The 22,663-nt window shown below is 41.3% G+C and overlaps 1 protein-coding gene across 1 annotated transcript; it reads right to left on the reverse strand.

Moving 5' to 3' along the window:
* Window positions 1-1,933: 1,933 nt before the first annotated feature.
* CUNH3orf84 (chromosome unknown C3orf84 homolog) lies at window positions 1,934-20,822 on the reverse strand. The gene is made up of 4 exons (XM_044451710.1): window positions 20,796-20,822; window positions 14,118-14,231; window positions 4,227-4,304; window positions 1,934-2,458 (listed from the first exon to the last, which is right to left on the reverse strand). Exons 1-4 carry the CDS (start codon window positions 20,820-20,822, stop codon window positions 1,934-1,936), a joined length of 744 nt encoding a protein of 247 aa, XP_044307645.1.
* Between the last annotated feature and the right edge of the window lie 1,841 nt (window positions 20,823-22,663).

Below are 22,663 nucleotides of genomic sequence, written 5' to 3' on the forward strand. Positions count from 1 at the left end.
GGAAGGAAGCTAGTGCATTCAGATGAACACATTTAGAAAACGTCTTCAGCCCTTGGTGCTGAATGCAGAAAGGTAAGAAATAGAACTAGTGCATGTTGGGATGTTGTGGGCAAGTCCCTGCCCTCTTTCTGCTTTAAGTCAATATACCTGAATGCATGAATATCTGTCTGTCTGTCTGTCTATCTATCTATCGAATAGGCTAAAGATAAAGCATATTCAAGAGATTTAGACAAACGGATATGTAGAGGGAAGAAGCAAAATGGAGCAGGGATAGAAACTATTCCAAGGAGGCAGCAATATTGGGCTAGAACAAAATGGAATGTGACCTGTTGTTCAGACAAAAGCTAGATGGTACTTGGAATTATTTATAGGTAAAGCTGAAGAGCCTCAAGGCATGAGTGAAATGATGGTGCAGGGAGAGATGGGTTCAGATTTGTAAGGTGCTGGGGAACATTTTGGGACAAACCAGGCTTGTGCAAGAGGGACAGACTCCACTTGAACCAAAACAGAAACAGACTGCTGAAATTAAACATGACAAAGGCGGCAGAGAAACTTTCAAACTGAACCCTGGGGGAAAGCCTTCATGGGTTGGAAAGCATCTGGTTTGTGTTGAATCCTCCTTAGAGGATGAAAATGAAAAAAAAAATAACTGCCGTAATGTAGAAATCAGCGATGGGCATACAGTGAAACATGATAGCCAGTCAAGGCCTTAGAACCTAAACAGAAGGTAAACATGCCAGAATCATCTATCAATCCAATCTATTTTGGCATGCTTGCTTTGGAAATACCTGGCAATAGGCATAGACACTGTGTGCCTGTGGTTGAGAGCTTTCTTCTGCATTTATGAAAGGATGCCTGTGAGACCATATACCGTGAGGCAACAGCAATCACAAAAATATTAAATCAGAAACTGAAACTGAGAACAATGCAGAAAAAAGAATGAATAAAACCTCAACCTTATTTCACAAATAGCAGTTCAAAGAATGAATGACACTCCTATGAGGCAAACACAATAGTGGTCCAAGAGGAACTGAGAAAATAGGTGGGAACCTGCTGGGGGCATGTGTACTAGGACAGTGGGGGGCTTCCCCAAAAATTCCTCAATTAAAGAAGTTTCCTGAAATGCAACTTTGTGTGGACAGAGAATTCATAGGTGTGATGCACTGAGACCACAAAGAAGAATTACCTGTTTATCCCCCATCAAGTGGGGTAACTGGTTGGAATTATTTTACTTGTATTAACTTTTCCAGAGTAAGATGCTTAGGGCAGTTTACAAATAATATTTCATTGATATAAACCCTAGGGTTCAGTATATTTCCATGAGGATGTCACAAAGTACATCGTAAACACTTGCTCTGTAGCATCTCTTCAACTTCTAATTTCCAGCCACAACATTTTAGTGCAGGAGAGGGGAATTGAGATGCTTTGATTTCAAAAACAATCTAAATATATGCCTATTTATATCATGTCCATTCCCAGGTACCAGAAGTAGCAAATCAAGGTTTAAGTGCAACTTCACCTTCATGCTAGGCTCTTTGTTGAACTAAAATCTGTATTCTAGCATAGGTTAAGTTATAATTCAGTCATTCACAATTATGAATAGAGAGAGAGGCTAAAAAGCAACATTAAAGTTAAAGAAGCAACATTAAGGTCACATAAGACAATGTCCAAAGGCTGTTAAGACTCAAGAAGATTCTAAAGAAGCAGTAATTTTCCTTTCATGAGCTCTTCCCACAAACACATGCACAAGATTATCATGACAAAATGTGGGTGGGTGGTGGTGGTGGGAGGCATGTTAAACTCACAGGGTCCCTTCTGTTATATATGACAGATGTTCCACAGTCCAGCAAGGTTTTATTTTTCCCATTTTACCCAGTACAAAGGAGCATTTAACTTTCCTCTGACGGAGAGAGAGGAAACATCAGGTGTGCAGTCAATAATTGTGCCAGCGCAAACAGTCTGAGACAGTCAGTCGGGGTGGCTTGTGAGGCATAGGAGGCCCATAAGAAGGTCCTGGAATAAGGGCTTTGGCAGCTGTGCTAACATCTGTTACAGTGGCCTCAGTGGAGGTGGGAGCAGAGGCCTCAGTGGAGGTGGGAGCGGGGGCCTCAGTGAAGGTGGGAGCGGGGGCCTCAGTGGAGGTGGGAGCGGGGGCCTCAGGCTCCTCAAGTTTGGGTTCTTTGGCTTCTTGCTGTTTGACTATACTGAGACTGGGTTCGCGCAAACAGTAGCTCCGGTATGTACGCTGGTAAGTGGTGCTAGGTGTGCGTTGGAGGGACTGCCCTTGCAAGTTGGTGTGACAGACTAAGACTTGAGGGACCTTGTCTCTGGAGCGGAAGTCAGACTGGTAGCTTGAAATGAGGGGCCTCTCACGTTGTAATTCTTCCTTCAGGGGAATCCAGTCGATTATGTTATGGGTGTTGGGAAGGCTCCCCTCTATTCGCCTTCTTCCTAAGCCCTGCCACAGAACAATGTGCAGAGACCATTCATATTAGAACTGCAATAGAACCGTCTAAACATAGAGCAAGAAAAATGGGAAGGTTGCCAAGTTAAGATTAAAAAAAACTTTAAAAATTAGAAGACCATTGAAAAGTACTCTCACTGTATTTAGTAGAAACTAGTGATTCATGAACTATTCTGAACTCAATTTGGGGTTGAACTCAGCTATTTCCATTTGCACATCCCACTGGATGTGGGAACAGTAGCTGTTCTTTTCTGAAAACTAAGTCTGAATTCAAACCTCCTATTATCTTACCCATAAGAGCATTTTTGAGAGTGGGATGAGGGTTTCTAAAGTTCTCTTCATCCCTCTAGCTCCTGCCCCCCTACCTGACCTGGGGTAGCCATATCAAGAGCAATACTGGCAAAGAAAGAATTCTTTGCAGGGCTCCTAGCTTTCCTTTCTCCTTTGTACCTGGGGAACTGGTTACTGTTGCAGCATTGCCAGATTCCAGGAAGCAAAGGCAGGCAGGCAGGCAGGCAGGCTTCCAGTGGGATCTTCTCTCCCTTGTCCTCCATCACTGATGCTGCTAGACCAGGTAAATGGCAAAGAGGATGTAGAGCAGAGTAAAAGGTGGAGGAAGAGGTGCTTATATACAGTTCTGATTGTGTTTCAAGTTTGAGGAGAACTCTTAGGACATGGTGCAGGTGAGAATCATGTACCACTCGAACTGATATTACAAATTGGGATTATGTTTTGGCAACATCACCAGTAGAAAAATACCTCTTTGTTTCCCAGGGTGATGCCTGAAAAGCTATCCGATAATGTCTGATACATACTCAGTTTGATCTGATGTAAAGCTAGCTGTAGAAGGTACAAACTGGCTAATCAAGTACTTGACCAGCTGGAATGTATATTTGGCAAACTTTGCAGGTGGGTTTGCACAACTTTCTGTGGCTGCTTTTATTACCTTATATTTACCTTCACTTTGAAATCCCTGTCCCCACCACCTGATGCTTATCACTCATTCACCCACCCACAAAATCACCAGCATGCCACAATTGTGCATCTCTGGACAGATGGATATGAGATGCACAATTGATCTTCATGACTCTTACAAATTTGAGGTGGTTGGTGGAATTATATCATATGGAACTGTACCTAATATCCAGGTTATATACACTACATGTGTGCGTGCGCATGTGTGCATAATTCTGCACTAAGAAAGGCACTGCTTTCCCACATGCATTCCATTATTCAATACAAGAAATCATTCGAAAAAGGAATTATTTTAAAAAATTCATATTTCCAGCCATTTTGGCTTTAAAGACAGGTTTGGAAAATATTTGGCAAATGCCAAGTGAATTCAGATGTGGGAGCAACTTTACAGAACAACTGTTGTAACAAGACATAGGATAAGCTGATACTGAATCTATTTGTGCACAGCTCTGTCCTGTTTACTTACTCCTAACCAGCTGTTGGATTGTATCAGGCAGGCACCCACTGGATGTGAAGTTATGGACAACAGATAGTGCAGTCACAGCCTTATCCTGCTGCTGCATATAGCACAGAGCTCTTAACTTGTGCTTTTAAAAGCCAGCTGATTGGTGTTATTAATTCCTGAAGGAGCCCTGGAGGCCAAGTCTGCCAATGGAGAGGTAATCACATTGGGAATAAACAAGATGTTTCTAATCAAGCAATGTCTCTGACAGCTCTCTTGCAACATAAGATGAAAGACACAAGGGCTGTTAACTTCAGTCCTCCCTAAAACCACCACCATACTCACATTCTCAAAATATGTTGCTGATCCTGGGAAGGCATGCCTGTTGTCGTGCTTGGAGAATATGTGCTTTGAAGGGGTTTCCTTGAAAAGAGCACAAACAAGATGATCCCTCAGCAAAATGTATGGTTTGCAAGTGCACCAGTGGAACAGGTATGAAATCTCTCTCACACAGGTAAGCATGGTACAAAGAATCAAGAGCTTTAGGTACTGAGAAAAATATGGCTTTGCTTTGGCTGTGGAAAGTCATTTGTGCTTTGGCTCTCAAAGTCATATCTCCCAGCCATGGTTCATCACCCCCTTACAGATGTGAGCCTCTAGTTCTTAATGTTCTCAGTCTCCTCCACCTTTCCCACACTGCCATAAGCATCTAGGTACTTTGGAAAGGGAAAACTACATCCCAGCCCATTTTGTGAGCAGTTTCTTTTGACAGCTGTCAAAAGGAAGGGTTCTTTTCTGTCAACCTATTTAGCAAATTTAAGTATTTGTTTTGGAGATGGTAGGACATGCAAATTTTTATGGCTGTATATTTTTCTGTCCAACAAAAATTTGTAGCCTCTCTTGGTCAAAGTGCATGGGTATTGCCCACTACCCTTTTACAGCAGACAGCAGGACATTGGTCATGCAAAGCTTGATCATTTTGGTCCTTCATAGGTGTACACCTATGGAAGACCAAAGAATTAAAAATGAAATTTTGTGCATTTGTATCTTCCAAAAAATACTGTAAAATAGGAAACAAGCTAGTAACAGTTGCTTTTAAGTACTGCTTGCACATTGGTGGGGTGACTGTCAGTGGTTGTGGTAGCAGAGGACTCGGGGGGAGAAAAAGTTAGCAAAAAGGGATCACAACTGAAGCAGGAAGGGGGAAATAAGACAGGACTCTGGGACAGTAGCTGGAAGGCTAGGGGGAATGGGGAGGGAAGGAAGGGTAAATGTGACTGTCTGCCGAGAGAACCATAGATTGTCTGTGTGTCAGAAGCATTGATTTTTTCGCAGGGTGGATTGTTCTGTCATGTGAACTTGCCCTTTATCTCTTGTTTTAAATATAAACTTCACTGTTGTTCAGCATGGAATTCTGCATTTGGTCTTCCAATCATTCTGTCTCTGTTCTCCATTTCTGGAGCATTTTGCCTAAATTTCTTAATTTGCAGCATACCCTGCTGAACTCACATACCCATTCACTATGTGTCACTTGTTAATTTTGCAGCTGTTTCTTAAAAATAGTTTTCAGCTTGTGTTATGGCAGTACATTTTGATGTGACGGCCCCCATTCTCCACTGTGGTCTCTGTGCATCACTGTGCTTGTATTCAGGAAGATTCTTTCAGCTAGTAATATTTTTGGTGGGAACTCCGCTCCCCCACTCCCTCATATAAATGGGCGGAGTCCTCACCCCCTTGCCAGTCCACTTTTGACTGCCATTCGTTGTGCCTTGGGTTCTCACATTGCTTTCGATTTTCCCTCACAAACTGCTCCATAAACCTTAAACGTTATCTTTCTTCAATCAAAATTCCTTGCAACCTTAAACCTTACCATAACTTCAAACCTTCCTCACAACCCTTCCCTCTCCCCCTTCCCCTCACACATCCCACCCCCCATATAGGTAGATAGATAGATTTTAAAAGGTCTATCATCTTTCTCTACCCTCTGTTTTTGTATTCTTCCTCGATGGTGCAGCATTCTGCTTTTAGAAGGTATGGCCAGTGCAGAGTGAAGATGCCGTCTACAGACACACACTTGCTCCGCTTGCTATGTCTAGGTCAGGGGTTGGCAACCCGCGGCTCTGGAGCTGCACGTGGCTCTTGAATCCCTCTGCTGTGGCTCCATCGCCCAAAATACACATCACAGCCCCCAATCTGGGACCGAGGCTCCAAGTTACAAAATACCAATAGGTGATGATGAGGCATCCACTCAGGAACGCTGTGCTAGCAGGTCAAGTAAATTGTGACATTGCAGGGAAAGAGTGGAACAAGCTTCCTGCAGGCTCTCATGTTACACGAACCACTGCTGAAAAGATTCTCTTTGTCCAAATGTAATCTCCTTCCTTTGAATGATAAAAGCTGCGCTTGGGACCTGTCACATTTCACATCACTTGACTGTTTATCTGCTAATCAGTCACTAAACACACCTATATCTGCGACTTCCCCCAGTAGGCCAACCATGGATAAATCGAAGAAAAGTTTCTGAAGAAAACCAAATGTTTAATGATACATGGGTAGATTCATTTGCTTTTACTGCTGACAAACTTATGGGGTTTGCTGTTTAATGCATGCAGCCCTTTAGCACTGACTTTGACTCTTCAGGAAGCTGTTCTCCTATTCAAAATATATGAAAGGAGTCCTACTAGTTTATAAGGTATGGTTAAAAAATAACAGTTTTTAGTGACTGAACAAGAGCTGCAGCTAAATCATAATGGATATACATAGCATTAAGGTAAAAAAGATATATGCAGTGTTCATTTTAGATGTCAAAAGGGTTTTGCAGCTCCTGGTGTTTTCTTTTGGGTGGGAAACAGGTCCAAATGGCTCTTTGAGTGTTAAAGGTTGCCGACCCCTGGCCTAGGTGAAGGACATTGCATGGACCAATGTGTCCATTGCCAAGCCTTCACCAAACAGGCTCACAAGAACCAAGAAGATTGCCTCAAGAAATCCTGCGGGATAGAGCCTTGATCACGATAAAAGAAGCTACTGTGGCTCAGCCTGCCAGCCCTTCAACCACCAAAGGAAGTGCCCCTCCACATGCCGATCATGGTGAGAGCACCAAGGCTGACAAAGAGCACTCAGGACGGTCTCAATCTCCTAAGATTCATAAGGAGAAAAGGAAACACCTCAAGACCAAAGGGACTACTAAAGACAAACATCCCAGGAAGGAGAAGCTGCAGAAGAAAAAGAAGCAGCATTCTCATTCAGCATGGAAGCATGTTCCATACCAACATACAATGGAACAGGGCATCTCGGTACTGAGTAAGCCTCTGTTCTGTCCTCCCTCGATATAGATGACACTGAGACCATCTCCTTGCTGCATCCCAATTTCCAATTATGAGGCCACTATGGCCCACTATCAATACTTCCTATGGCAAAAGATTGAGTCACTCACTGCATTCATTCCTGACCAACCAAGGGACCTAGCCAGATGAGGCAATGCAGCTTTCCAAAAGGTTGGCAACAGCAAGGTATCATGTAGATTGTGACTCCAGTGTACTTGTTGGTGCAGTGGCTCTCAGACAGCATACATGGCTACGAGCTGGTAACCCCCCAGAGAAGACAAAACAACAAGTGGAAAATATATGTTCAACAGGACCAGACACTTCCACTCAAAAACATGAAAAACTGGACAGCATCCACAAGGCACATCCAACAGCTTGCAGAATGGGATGGGGACCCTCCCAGCATCGCAACCATAAATGGTCTTGGAACAGACAACCACAATATTGCCCCTTCCAACCTATGCAACAGGGATACCCCATGGGGCACCAGTCCTTCCAGCACAGACAAACCGTCCTCACTATACCAATGCTCCTCTGCACCAACCTTCCAGGAAGCGTGTCGATACGGACAAATGCCAGCACTGATGGGCAGCATGAACTAGTCCTCTGTCAAGCTCACCTCTCCCATTTGGGGATCTACTCCAACATCATCTCCCCATATGGGAATCCACCACTTCTGATCAGTGGGTTCTTTCCATTATAGAGCATGGGTATATAATTGAGTTTGAAACACTGCACCTCTTGAAGCAGTCCGAAGAACACCGGCTTCACCAGTCCTGCTAGAGGAAGTAAGCACACTACTTTGTAAAGAAGTGATTTGAAAGATTAGCTATTCAGACAAACAGCACAGTTTCAACTTGAGGTACTTCACTGTACCGAAGAGGGATGGAGGCCTTCACCCCATCCTAGATCCGCATGGAGTGAATTGCTTTATCAAAAGTAAAAAATTTAGAGTGACCACGCTATCAGACCTTCAATTCAAGTGGATGTATCAACATAAATTCAAATCCCAGTTTTTTCTGAGTTCAGGCAACTGACAATTCTTGGTTCCCTTGGGTCAGTCACTGACTCAGATAATGCCCAAATGAGATAACATGTGCCATAAAGAATTGTGAAGATAAAAGAATAGAACCTTATATATGCTGTCCTGAAACCTTAGAGGAAGGATGGGATGCAAAAGTGAGAAAGCAAAAGAAACACCACACTTTTGATTTTACAGAATGCTTCACAATTCTTATTCAGGTGAATGGCAGGAAAGTAAGTTAAGATGAGGGGCAACATCTTGACAAAGGGAACCACATGGAGCAGAAGGGATTTGAATTTGGGTCTCCCACACTGAAATCTCCAAGATTTTGATGCAGCTACAAGGTTAAATACCTTCTGGTATGCTTTTTATTACAGATATATTTTAGCATGCTTTCTCTAAGGCTAAGACCCTTGAATGACTTGGATGGCTTTAGAACAGGGTTCTAAAGGCACAGAAGATATATCAGGAACTACTAGTATATTTCTGAGTGCTTTACAGCAGTTTAGCAAGGATTTCTGACTCCCACTGGATTAACAATATCAGCCTCAGAGCAGCTTTTCCTACCTAGTTAGCAGCTCAAATGAAGAAAGCTTGGGGTAACCAGAAACAGTCTCTTCTGTGAAAGGACTGTTAGTTCCATTCAATTCTAGTACCGGAAACCGATTCAGAATGTGCTCACAGGAACCCTGTTCTTTGATGCTTGGATGTATGCCTATTGCATCTGGCTCTGGCTGGAAGATCCTGAGATTCTAGTCAAAAAACAAAACAACTCCAACAAGCCTGAAGTCTGCCCACCCCTGACCTAGAAAGGGTCATGTCGTGAGCAGAGCTGGCTGGTGCCAGAGGTCAGACTAGATGGTCCGGGAGGCCCCTTCTGACTTGCTCTGTTTCTGTGTTAGTTGCGAAGTCGTGTCCAACCCATCGCGACACCATGGACAACATTCCTCCAGGCTGACTTATCACAACCTATCACACTCTGGTGGCTACAGGAATTTTCCATTTTGCTTTCTTGGGCCAGAATTTCCTTCATAAACAGTTTCTACCTCTGTCTTCCTGGTGTTTCATGTTTCTCTGGAGCACTAGAGTGTTCAAGGTGCTAATCTCTTATCATCCCTATTGTGATATTTGAGCCAGTATGACGTACTCTACAACCCTGGGGATTGCAGCAAGGGATTTATCTGCATCACCTCATGTACTTTTCAAGAACCATATCCTGTACTTGGGGTGAATAACATAGCAATAAGGTTGCAACATGCAATCACTGTAACTCTTCTATTATTTGCACCCACACCCTTAGTCCATCGCCAAGGCAGTTGCTCTCCCCTTGATTGCAAAGGTCTACTGTCTGCCCCCTCCTTGAAAATCCTGGCATATGCCTCCTTGACTACTGCAAATCCCTTCTCTCTGGTATTTCCAATATCACACCTCAGCCAACTCATTTCATCCAGCACTCTGCTGCGAAAATTATTCACTTTTTCATTGGTGTGATCATGTGATGCTCATACTCTTACGTAAGTCCCTATACAGGCTTCTCATCCTGGCTTTCAAATCTCTGCACAGCTTTGTTCACTCTCACCCTCATCCCCACCCCCAAACCCTTTATCTCTTCACTCTCTTATCAACATGTCCCTTCCTGTGATGTTCGGTATTCAGCTCCATCACTTGCAACTGTTCAAACATCTCTTGCTCCCTGAAATGACACTGCCCTTTCTACAATGACCTTTTCTCTCAAAATGCTTCCATGTGGCTCTTCCCTCCCTCCCTCCCTCCCTCCCTCCCTCCAAATTCTCCTGAAAATTCACCTTTCTAGAAAACCTGGAATAACTATCTGGTCCCAATAACCAATTTTAACCATGTTAAGTGTAAAATAATCACATATTCTTTCCCCATTTTAGTTTTCCTGTGTTACTTCCTTGTATCTAGTTTTAATGACCTTTGAAAACCTATCAAAACTGTTACTTGCCAAGTGCCATATATGTACATGGTGTTATAAAAATAATCCAGATTCAGCCTGCATCTATATAGCATGCCAGTGAACAGATTTAGTTTTATGCAGAGTCTGAAGCACAGCCTTCAAGTAAATTTACCTGGTTCTCAGAGCTGAACACATTGTGCTCACCTTGTCTTGGTAAAGACATGCCTTTTGGCCACCTGGCACCTCTAAGCCAAGTCCCTGATACGGTGCACCCATATAAACCACTAAGAGAGAACTCTGTCCATTTCATTCTGCTGAGATGGGTGACTGTCCCACAGTAGAGGAACAGGGCAGCTGTGGAACTGTCCTTTCACCTCGCTTGTCTTCAAACTATATAGATTGCAAAGCTATGTACTCCTTAAGAGATCTGCCCTAGTGGCTGAAATGGGCACATTCAAATGAATTAATAGTGCAGTCCTATCAGAATGCACATAAATCCCTGAACTCAGAGGCTTACAGGAGTACAATGCAAGTGGAAGGAGCAGCAGAGACAATCTTTGCCTCTCCATCCTTTCACTCTGCACTTTTGCTGGGTGGGCTTTTTGAATATCTAGCTGTAGCAGCACAGAGCAGGAGCAAAAGAGGCTGGAGAAGCTTCAGGATACCTCATATCCTGGCTCCCCAATCTCCTCCCTACCTGCTGTTGTCTTCAGTGTGCCCTTTCCCCACTTTTCAAGGTTACTATCCTGACCTTGGAAAGCAGCAGGCTCAATTTTTTTAGCACCAACTGTGAGAGGAGGAGCCCTGATTCCCAGCTCTGAGTTCCCAGGCATTAACAGCCTAGTCACTCTGTAAGGCCAGTTGCAGTATAGCAAATATGGCCAACTTCTGAACATATGAAACTGTCTTAAATTGATTCTGACCATTGGTCCATCTAGCTCAGTGTTCTGGATGGCTGCACTCCCCCAGAGTCTCAGGCACTACTCTTCTGAGCCCTGCTACTTCAGTTACTTGAGTAACACTGAACATAGTGTTAGGGGAAAATTTTCTTCACTAGTGGAACTCTGCTGCCTTTTCCTATTGAGAAAATGCTAGCAGACAACTTTGCAAACTTTTGTGCAAATGGTTGTGCATGTGGAATTAAAACTGTATTCTTTCCACTACAGCAAAGCTATTTGCACTAACAAAGTGATACCACAGGATACAATTCAGTCTCTGAAGAAGCTGGAGATAAAGCCAAGAATGATCTACATGCAAGACATGTTCTGAACTGCCAAGTTATAGCACTTCCCTTCTCTGTTCTCAAAAACCACTCTGTTCTCTACATAGCTGTTTCTGGAGTTGGTGGGGGAAGTAAATTGTCCCACCCCTTCATTGGTGTTTAGCAGTGCTTTTTTTGTAAGAAAAAAGGTGCCGGAACTCATGAAATTATTTACCTTTTGCATGTAGTCAATCACTGTACACACACCCACACACATCAGTTGTGTAACAAAACATAATGGTCGCTGCATGCAGTAAGCACTTGGGGTGCCACCACACAACCAATCACAAGCCGAGCAGTGCCATCACAACCAGTGCGGACGAAGTACGCATGCATCGGATTTGACACACAAGCAGCCCGTATGCACCGTTTTAGTGATTTTGCCGCCGACCTGCTACACTCAACAAGGCGATTCAAATCCATGTGGACCAAACATCAAATTTTCAAAAGTTATTTTTAAAACTTGGAGAATCTGTCGAGAAAAGGTGCCGGAACTCTGTTCCGGTGTGTTCTATGACAAAAAAAGCACTGGTGTTTAGGCTTTATAATAAAGTCAGTACCATTAAGCAACACAGGTCTCAAAACCCAAAGAGAGATGGCACATCTCCTTTATAGCTGTACAAAACAAAATTTTCTAGAAAAGTGACACTGTTACCAAACATTTACCTTGATTAACATTTAATAAGGTGGCTAGGGACCAAAAACAGCATTCCAAGCATTACTTCTGACCCTAAAATAGCTGCACCTTTGTACCTTTAATAAAAGGTACAACTCCAAATTCCAATTTCAACAGGTGGGGTTTGTCATGTCATAAGAAAAACAGCACTTGCTCAAATGTACACACACATTAGGGAACAGGAACCCTGCATTTTGCATCTAATTACCTTACCCCAAGATCAGATCAGATCTCCCATTGATACACATTGGGTTTACAATTTCATCCCTGCGTGAAATAAGCTGAGAACTAACACTTTGATTTGAGAATAAGCAGTGGGAGTGCTTCCTAGCAAATAAAAAGGATCAGAGCAAGAGATTATCTGAGCAGCACAGATGTAGAGTCACATGAGCTAAGTCAGTGGTTACAATAGGCTGCTCCGTTTCCAGCCTTTGCAGTGCTACAAATTGAAAGGACTTGAGGCACTGTGAAAGCAGATGCACTATCGAGTGGCAGTCCTGATTTTATCTATTGTCAAAACTGCTGAAGGTGCCCAAAAGAGAATTAAAAGGCAGCTGCCTTCATCCACGAATGGGGACAATTGTCAAACCTCTTACTGTCAGTGCCCAGATGCATTCAGCTTGGGATATTCGGCTTCGGTGAATGGGGCAGCATAGAAATGTTTTAAATAAATAAATTAAATAAATATTGACCAAGCAATTAAATAGGGCTTAGCTCTATCACAAATCCCACCAGATAGATTTTACAAAAGGAGGACAGGGCTAGTATTTCCATGTAACCATGACAAAAGATAATGAACTATTTTTAATCAGTTTGCAATGAATCTGAGATTCCATTCATAAGCAGGTAACAGCAAAGAATAGAAAAGGAGAACTTCCACTAATGCTAACCTCAAACCCTTAGAATTTATCTTATTTTATCTGAGAAATTTACATCTGCCTCTCCACTATAAATGCCCTCAAAACAGCTGCTAAAAATAGCAGCAGGACAGTTAATAAGCAGTTAACAGCATTCCTGGTAATTAGAAAGTTTTTAAAGTTGCATCTAGCTTAGGTTCTAAATGTATGATATTTACTTCCTCATAAAACTGATCATAACTGAAGGCTACCACATTACTCCAGCTTCCTAAAAGCAGAAAAAAATATTTTACAACATATTATGCCACAAGTTTTTCAACTTTCATACCCGGGACTTTGCTTATCTCCATAGATGATGTGGCTATATTCAGGAACTATTTGTTTTTTCACCTTAACTGAAACCCAGGATGTTCAGAAAGAGGGGAGAAGGTTAAAAGAGAGAGGAAAATAAAAACAAAAAAGGTAGGTTCTGACAAAATAAATTATCAAGTTTGGATTAGGATTTTTATTTAGGCCTTCTCATGCTGACATACAAGAAGAGAATTAGAGAGCCAGCGTGGTGTAGTGGTTAAGAGCATGGGACTGGGACTCAGGCGATCCGGGTTCTAGTCCCCGCACGGCCATGGAGCCAACTGGGTGACTTTGGGCCAGTCACAGACTCTCAGCCCAACCTACCTCACAGGGTTGTTGTTGTGGGGATAAGATGGAGGAGGAGAATGATGTAAGCTGCCTTGAGCCCTTTGTAGGAAAAAGGCAGGATATAAATGGAAAAATAAATAAATAAATAAATAAAATTTAGTCTCCAATAGGAATATGTCACAGTCTGGCTTAATAACTGAACCGGTACCAATAGGAACAGTAAGTTAGAACGACAACAAATTCTTATCAGTGATGGAAGCTGGTGTTTTATGACAACAAGTTTCATCCTAATTTTTAAAGAATTTCCATTTTAATCTATGAATTTTTATTTTTTTTAAATAAATTTATATACCTTTTATAAACTGGATGTGCTATTGGGAGTCATTCTGCTTGCTTGTTTGGAGTACTATATTATGCGAATTGTATCATCTGCATACTGGTTGATTTTATTAAAAATTAGAAAGGGGCAAGAATGAAGAATTTCTGGGTCTTCTCTGGGAACCTGTCAGTGACTAACAAGAGACATCTTGTCACTCACCTTCATTCTCCTCAGGAAGAGATCAGGAGGTTGTGGCTGGGCTGCTTTACGATACTCCTGGGTGAAGTCACTCCTGCATCTGCTTCTGAAGTTGCCATAGAAACCATTGGCGTGCTAGAGCAAGACAGGCAACAGGGAGCCCCTAATTAGCAATTGAGCAGTGTAATCCAGCAGCCTCTCCAAACTTGCTGGTTAGTTTGATAAGGCCAGTGGAGGTCATACTTTGCTTCTGACAAAGACAAAAGGAATTTACAGGGATTTCTTATTATTCTTATTACTGACAAGCAAAATGACTCTTCAGGCTGGGGCAAACAGACAGGCAAATCTCTGAAGATGCTTGCCTGCTTCCCGCTGGGATCTTGGGTCATATATCGAGCCAAGGGCTTGTCAAGAGGGCTTCATTTGGGAGAATCAGGAGTGCTGTTTCAACACTCTAAGTCACCAGAGTCCAAATGTGTGGAGTGCTTCAGCCTGAACTCGTCCTTACCAGTCTATTTGGCTGGCAGAGGGACATTAAGCAGTTATAGGTCATGTCTGTTCAAGGCCTAATCAAGCCATACTGCCTTGCTGAACTCACCTTAGTACTGTCCTGGATGAAAAGACACTCCCCAGCAACATTTCCTGTACTCCTGCTTCTGTTCTGCTGCATCCAACCATGTGTGTGGGACTTGAAAGCCACAGCTTTAAAAAGCCTTCAATATTTTGTTGTTGCAAATAGGCAAAGAAGAATATCCCATTTCTCAAACCAAAGATCATTTAACAAGCACTCCACCATTATTATACATTTTGAAAGCTTTTAATGGTCTGTTACGCACTGTCTTAACTTTGTCTTATCCTGTTCTGCACTGATTTAAAAGCTAAGAGGCCAACAATTCTTTTGGTTAAAGATGTAGTTTCAAAAGATAATTATCCTACACTTTGTTATCAACTGTTCAAAATATACCTCAATGATTATAGTGTGTTGATATGGCAGGCTATGCCCTGCTTAGTGTTTTAGGGTGTTTCTGGACAAGACCTTTATTGTGCAGTTGCCTTGCTTCAGTTGTGGAATTATACTGGGGGTCCTGAGATGATCACATCTTCAATTTGTAAGCCATCCTAAATTTTCCTGCCACTTCCAATTTTTTTTCTTATCCAAAAGAAAAAGAAAGAAAAAAAGAGAGAAAAGGAAAAAAGAGAAAAATTTTCTAAGGAATTAAAGACTGAACAATGTCTTTTGATTGTTAGCTTTATGAGCCCTCCATCTGGGAGCATCTTTAATGTTTGTGCACATATATTGATGATGTGCTTTAGACAAAATGTTCATGCAGAGATTTGAGCTTGTCTGTGGAGGGAGCTGCATCTCAAAAATGACATCTGAGACATATTATGGAAAGCTGCCTAGATTACATAAAGTCAACAATAACAATTTTAATAAGTAAGGTTTATTGAAAACAAGCATGCAGCATGCAGCTCAGGGTTGGAGTTTAGGATAGGCATGACTGGGCACCTATCAAAGCATCTCAGCAGGGGCCCACTAACAAGAATTCCCTGAAATTGCTTGTCTTCCTTACCATTGCAACCTACTTGTTCACCTACCACTCAGTGTGGCTCAGACAATAGTGGTGGTGAGGAGGAGGAGCAGTAGATACCACTACTGACTGGCTTACTGGCTTTCCACCTGTCAAACAAACAAGTGGTAGTAAGGTGAGGAACAATAGCAGCAGGAGGCAATGACATGGAGAAGACAGTCCCATTGAGGGATGGCCTATTAAGAAAATCTAGCTCAAGGAGCCTCAAAAACCTGGAAACATTAATAATGCTGCAAGCAATGCTGAACAGAAACTAAAAGCACAATGCCAGAGTGCTAACTCAAGGAACTCCTCCTATGCCAAACAAAGAGGGCCAGTGTGTTTCCTACAGTGCCAGCAACTCGGCAATCCTTCAAACCTAAAAATAACAATTTATCAAGGACAGGATCAACAAACAGGAGCTGGCTCTCTGGTGTGTGTAGTTATGGAGGAAGAGCAGAGAAGCGAAAGGGCACCAAAGTTTCACTCTCTGACCACTGGAAATCACATTCAGCAGGATTTCTGAGATTTCATCAGGCATAGCCCACAGTACTTTGAAACTTATTTTGCAGCCCTAATTGACTGAAAAGATAATCTAAAACCAAATGAATGCAAAGAGTCACAATATATGTAATGTAATAACGACAATATATGCTGAATTCTGGGTATGCTTGTAGGATGAGATTGGGAATACATATTGCCCTAATTGTGGGCATGGCAAAAGATGGAGGCCCTGTTCTGAAAGTGTTTCTGCTATTGGAAAGAACAAAAGGGAAGGGCTAAGATGGAACAGAAGCAGGCAATCAAAGACCACTTTCATATGCTCATTGTCTGGTCTGTGTGCCATGACTGAGGTCACAATCCTCACTGCTACAAAATAGCCATTATAGCTTCCACAAAGGTTAAGTCCTGTATCTCTAACCTATTATTCCTTGAGAGTGTCAATAAGCATGGGGCAATCCAACAGAGATTGTTTCTTTGGACTTTTGACAAATACCTTCACCAAAGACTCCTGAGCAAATTTAGTATCATGGAATAAAAATGGTGTGTGTGTGCGTGCGCGCGCACTCTTATGGATCAGTAATTGAGTAAGGAACAGAAATCAGAGAGTGGGAATAAAGGAAAATTTCTCACATCAGTGGGGTTCCACAGAGCTTTGTATTAGGATCAATGTTTTTTTTTAACTTATTCACAAATGATCTGGAATTAGGAGTAAGCCGTGAAATGGTCAAATTTGATGATGTCAGGGTGCTTTATGGGATTATGAGGAGCTCCAGTGAGATCTCTCCAACCTGGGAATGGACATCAAATGGCAAATGCAGTTCAATGAAAGCAAGTGCAAGGTAATGCATTCTGAGACCAAAAAAAAATCTCAGCTTCAAGTATAGGCTGATGGAACCTGAGCTAGCAGTGACTGATCAAGAAAGGGTGTGTGTTTATGTGTGCGTGTGTGTGTGTGTGCGCGTGCATGCAGGCATATGCATGTGCACGCATGCACAGTCTGATGAAACTGTCAACCCAGTGTGCAGCTTCCATGAAAAAGGCAAACTCTGTGTTTGCCATAAAAAAGACAAAAGGTATAATTAGGAAAAGAATTGGAAATAAAACTGTCAAGATTGTATTCTCCTTATACAACTCTTTATTGTGACTGCACTTAGAATATTGTGTACAGTTCACACCTGGAAAAGGATATTATTGAGTTGGAAAAATGCAGAGAATGGCAGAGAAGAAGGGCTGTAAAGTAGTAAAGAAATGAAATGAATAAGCAAACAAAAATGAACAAGCAGATGAAACAACCCTCTATGAGGATTGCTTACAACAGCTGGGATTGTTTAGCTTAGAAAAAAGGCAAATACAGGTTTTTCTCCAGCTCTCATCATGCAAGAATCTGAGGTCACCCCATGAAGTTGATTTGTGGGAGATTCAAGATATATAAAAAGGAGCCACACAGTGCAGTGGCTATCTCTGTTATCAGATGTGGCTTGCCTGTGAATACCAATTGTTGAGGACCTTGGGTGAGTGGAACTCTTGTACCCATTATGTGGGAGGGATCCTGTGAGCAGCTGTTTTGCTATTGTTTGAATGGAATGCTTGACTGGATGGACCACTGGATGGACCATAGTGTTGCTGTTCTTATGTACTAATGTAAGTTCCATCTTTCATCCCTATTGCATTTCATCAATGTGTCTCAAACAATAGATTACAAGCCATGCCACTCCATACTGAGTTGTTATTATGAAAGAATGGCTGTAGGGAATAGATATATTAGCTTGAAAAAAATAAAAATAAAATTGGGAACAGGGCATTCTGTGATTTTATTTACATTTAGAACTCTTGTAAAAGCAAAAGGGAAAACATTTGTTCATTTTATCTATGAAAAAATGCAAAAGAAAAGATAGGTTCATGTAAGCCAGTTTAAATAAATGTTAGAAACATGATGTATATGTAAGTAAAGTTTGAAATCTGACTGCTTTCCATGGAGATTTTCCAGAATAGGCTGGACCAACATTTATCAGAAATAATTTCAAAACAATGCTGTAAGGTACAGGGTTGTACCAGATGGGCTATGGGATTATTTATTCTATGAATCAATTAGGCTGAATTCAGAATAGTCCAAAAGGGAAAAATTGAATACCTGCTAGAATATTATGCCAAGGTCAGCTTAATGAAATTTTCCTAAATGCTAAGAACACATCTAGAGTCAGAGAAAAACCTAAAGTTTAGGGTTTTTCTTTTTCCTCTGTAGGCAACAAGTCCCCCTTTAAAGTTAAGGAATGTGGACCTCTGGTTATATACCATCCAGGCTATATAACTGTTTTGCAAGATAGCTACTTGCTTTGTAGAATTAGAGCATGAGCCAGTGAAATAAGTCTTTCTGAAGAATAATAATGTGATCTGAATTGTAATAGTGTAATCTGGGGTGTCCTTAAGCAATTATGTGATTGTTTCATATGTGCCCCAATTGTAATTAAACCCATAATTTTATTATTTACCTTCATGGTAGTGCCAGCCCACCCTAGTAGCACTAATTGGCTAGGCCTCTTCATACATAGCACTTGCTTGATGTGTGCTTCTACTGCACAGGGATGGTTGGAAAAAAAATGGAATGGGAGGCATGATGCAAAAGGAAGACTATAGATGCTTTCAGACAAGACTTATGGAGCTATCATCCTGCCTCATTCATGGACTTTTGTGGGGGGTCCAGACACAGTTGTCTTCAACTTGAAACCCCCCTCATGTTTTCCCACTGCTTCTTTCATCTTTTTTCTTACCGCAGAAAATCCGTAAAGGAAGAAAAGACAGAATAGCTGCACAATGCCTTCTCATTTGTAGCACTAGGAGCCCTCCGTCTGGAAGCACCCTATGAAATCAGGAGGCAAGAGGAAGAAATAGATGGGTAGCCCACTAAACATAGGATTCAGTGTGAGGCATGACTGAATCATTTATATACATGGGTATGTGTGTGTGCGTGCGCGCGTGCATGTGTTCATGGACAGCTGGAATTATAGGATACAGTTCATGGATGAGGAGAACTGATATTTTTGTATTTGAAGCCCACAGAAAGAATATATGATAAGATTTTGTAGCATGTAATAGCAAGTTTGTGATTTATGCAATATGTTGTTCCTCTAACAAATAATATATAAGAAAAACTACAAAGAATCTAATATCAAATGTGGAATTGTGGAAGTATCATTAGTTCAATATTAGAATGATAAGTCCCATAGAATAAAAGACCTTTCATTCTTGGTAATATGGATGGACAAGATTTTTTTCAGAAAAGAAACCCAGATGGTTCTTGAAGCTAAATGCAAAGACTCCTTTTGGCATTAATGAGGCCTTCAGTCTTGCAACACTCTTTTGAAATGCAGCTGTTTCTAACCAGGTTTTGTGTACTTAAATGCCTAGCTTCTTCTCCCAGATCTAACATATTGTAGGAAACTGGCATATGAAGAGCAAACAACACATTGCATTATACTAATAAAGTCAGTTTTGCTCTTATTCATTCATTCAGTTTTGCTGAATGTTTGTACATAGTTTGTCTATTTTGAGCCTTTTTTCAGGTTTTGCAGTGCTTTAATAGCATCCTATGATGATGATGATAGATATTTATAACATGGCTATGGTATATAATGCTGAACACAGGAAATATTTAAAGTCTTTAGATGCTATATGTTTTTTTAAGATTTTCTGAAACATGTTGGATTTTTTTTCTATCATTAAATAAAGCATACTATTTGTTTTTGACTTTATGTTTACATTTGGCCTGGAGCATCAAATGCCTAAGGCTGCTCCTGTTTCCTGCCTGGGGTTAACATGCTATAGTTGCTAGGCAACCATAGACCTTCCTCCCTACCTACTTTACCCTGAGAAAAACATAGTGGGGTACCATGTCTCCTACTCTTTAGAAGGCAGCCCACTATTTGAAGGCATCTTTTACCTGAAGAGCTATCCAGGCCAAGTCTAGTTTCAGCATAAAGAACCATGAGAAGGGATAGTGGCAGGGACTGCAGTTTCCTGACAGGAACATCTTCCTCACTATGTTGAGAAGTATTATATGTCTGTTTAATTGGTAGCAATTGTGTCTAAATTTGCACTTATAGAAATTAGCATATACAAAATTTATGCAAATCTCCCTCTCCTTTGGTTCTCTTTTGGTGATGCAGTTCCTCTTTTGTGATAAGTAACTGATCACACTAGTGGGGTTCAGTTGTGAAGAAGTGAGGAGGAGGAATGGAAACGCACAGAAGGGAAAAAGAAGATATGGATTCAGAGGGCTCTATTCAGAATGCCTTACTGCTAAGGGATGCCTTTTTAGAGACAACTGTCAAAATACTGGCTCAAGCAGCACCAGCCATTTGATTTTGCCAGGGCTCAAACCCAACACATGAAGTAATAACAACAATGAAAGTGTTCTTGAGCCACAGTAAAATATTTTTTTCCTTACCACTATGAAAATGTACAGAGTTTCCACACACCAGAGATTAGGAGGAAGAATTTCTGGACCACAGCATGGTATTTCCAGGCACATTTGAACCCCATCGTCTCTTTTTCTAGAAAATATGTTGTTTTCATGAGGCCCTTACAAACAACATCAGACAACATTCATCACAAGTATTAAGCTTACCCATGTCCCTACAATAGGACTAGGCATCCCCTCAAAATCTGAGGGGAGCTGCCTAAAAGCAGCCAGTCCCCTCAGCTATCAGAACAGCCACCTGAAGCTGGCTGGGGTCTGGCCTTAGGACTTGCCACCCATGTTTATATAGTTGCTAAGCAACTATTCTGTGAGAAAAGCATAGATTGTTAGATCAAGGTAAGATGTCTGCCTACTCAATGACATTCTGACACAATTCTTCCCTTTTGGGAAGAAACCTAAGTTATTTATTTAAAGCATTTTTCAGGAAGCACTATGCTCATAAGGATGCTTACAATATTACAAAAACATGAACATATGATTACAATTAAACACACACAATCCACTAGTTAATGCATGTTTATGCACCAGATACAGAAAGGAATAAATGAGTTCTCTTTATTCCTTTCCTTTTCCTTTTGTTTTTGTTTTTTGAGTGAGCAGGGGTGAAGACATACACATCTCCCTGGGGAGGGAGTTCCACCAGTATGGGACTACCACAGGGAAAACTCTATTCCCAATACCAACCATCTTTTGCTAGTGGGTCAGAAAGAATGGCTTCTGTTCATAAGTGGTCCTTCAGGTAAAATTATGCCAAAACATTTAGGGCTTTAAAGGCCAAAACCAGATCCTTGTACATGCAGTCAATGTAAATGATACTTGATGAAAATGTGGACAGTTATAGATAACTAGTTGCTTGATACTGTTTGGAAATGTCAGAAGGCTGGGTGAACTGAATTGTCAACTGGTTAGAATAAAGTGGCTAGTCTGCTTCTGTTCCTTTCAAGGGGTTTGAAATTAGTATGTGAAGTATTTCCTAGCACTGGAGAGCCAGCATGGTGTATGGGTTTCAGTGCTGGACTGGAAGATCCGCGTTCTAGTCTCACTATCTGATTCTCAAATTAACCTACCTCATAGAGTTTTGTGATAACAAAGTGGAGAGGAGCAGGAAGATTATGTAAGCCATCTTGGGTTCCTTGAAGGAAAACAAAGGTGGGTTATAGATATAATAATAAATAAATAATCACGATCACTTACTAATTGCCGAAGATCAAACTGCTGGTAAAGGACCAGTTCAAAAATTTACAATCCTAGTATGAAACTATGCCCTTATTAAACATGTGAAGATGAGGTTTCTTTCATCTTTGTAGCACTGCAGTAGAGGAAGATGCATGTGTTGAACTTGAACTTGTCTGTTGGTTATTAATGACATAGAAACCTAAGTATCGGAAACTCTAAATTGGATTATCATATTTGACAAGTGTTCATCTTTCTGTTTCTGCCTTACTACCAAGCTTTCCTTCTCAAATTATCACTTCTCTTGAGAGGAATGGTTGTCCCTATACCATTCACAAGTTTAAATTGCATTTTGGCCTAGCATTGAGATCTGTCTTTAATAGACATTGTTACACATATTCAAACTTCTTTCTATGATTGTGAGGTCTAAATTATGTGCTAGGTTCTTTTTTTTTAAGAATCTTGACAAATCCAGGAGGCCATTTTTGAGCAAGAGTCCATGTTTTTGTTGTATAGCAATTATAATGCCTTTTGACATAGACTAAGGCTGTGATCTTTTTCTATTATGTGTGCATCAGTTCCGCTAAAATAAGTACATTTTATATCTGAATATGTGCCTGCAAGATCATAGCCTCAGAATGGAAACTCATCACACAGCCACATTCTTATATGCAAATACCTAATAGGAGTAAATTTAGGGATAATTGCCATTCATGAACATTTGATCTGTTTAAGATAAACATAGAACTTCAAAGTCAGTGCTTGACAATAGCCCTAAGCTCTGTGCCATGGAGGAGAGAGAACAAAGGTGGAGTCAGCTGTCATAGATGACAAAAGAGGAA

The sequence above is a fragment of the Varanus komodoensis genome, unplaced genomic scaffold, assembly GCF_004798865.1.
Source record: "Varanus komodoensis strain SLA01 unplaced genomic scaffold, ASM479886v1 scaffold6_4, whole genome shotgun sequence".
In the NCBI taxonomy this organism is placed as follows: Eukaryota; Metazoa; Chordata; class Lepidosauria; order Squamata; family Varanidae; genus Varanus; species Varanus komodoensis.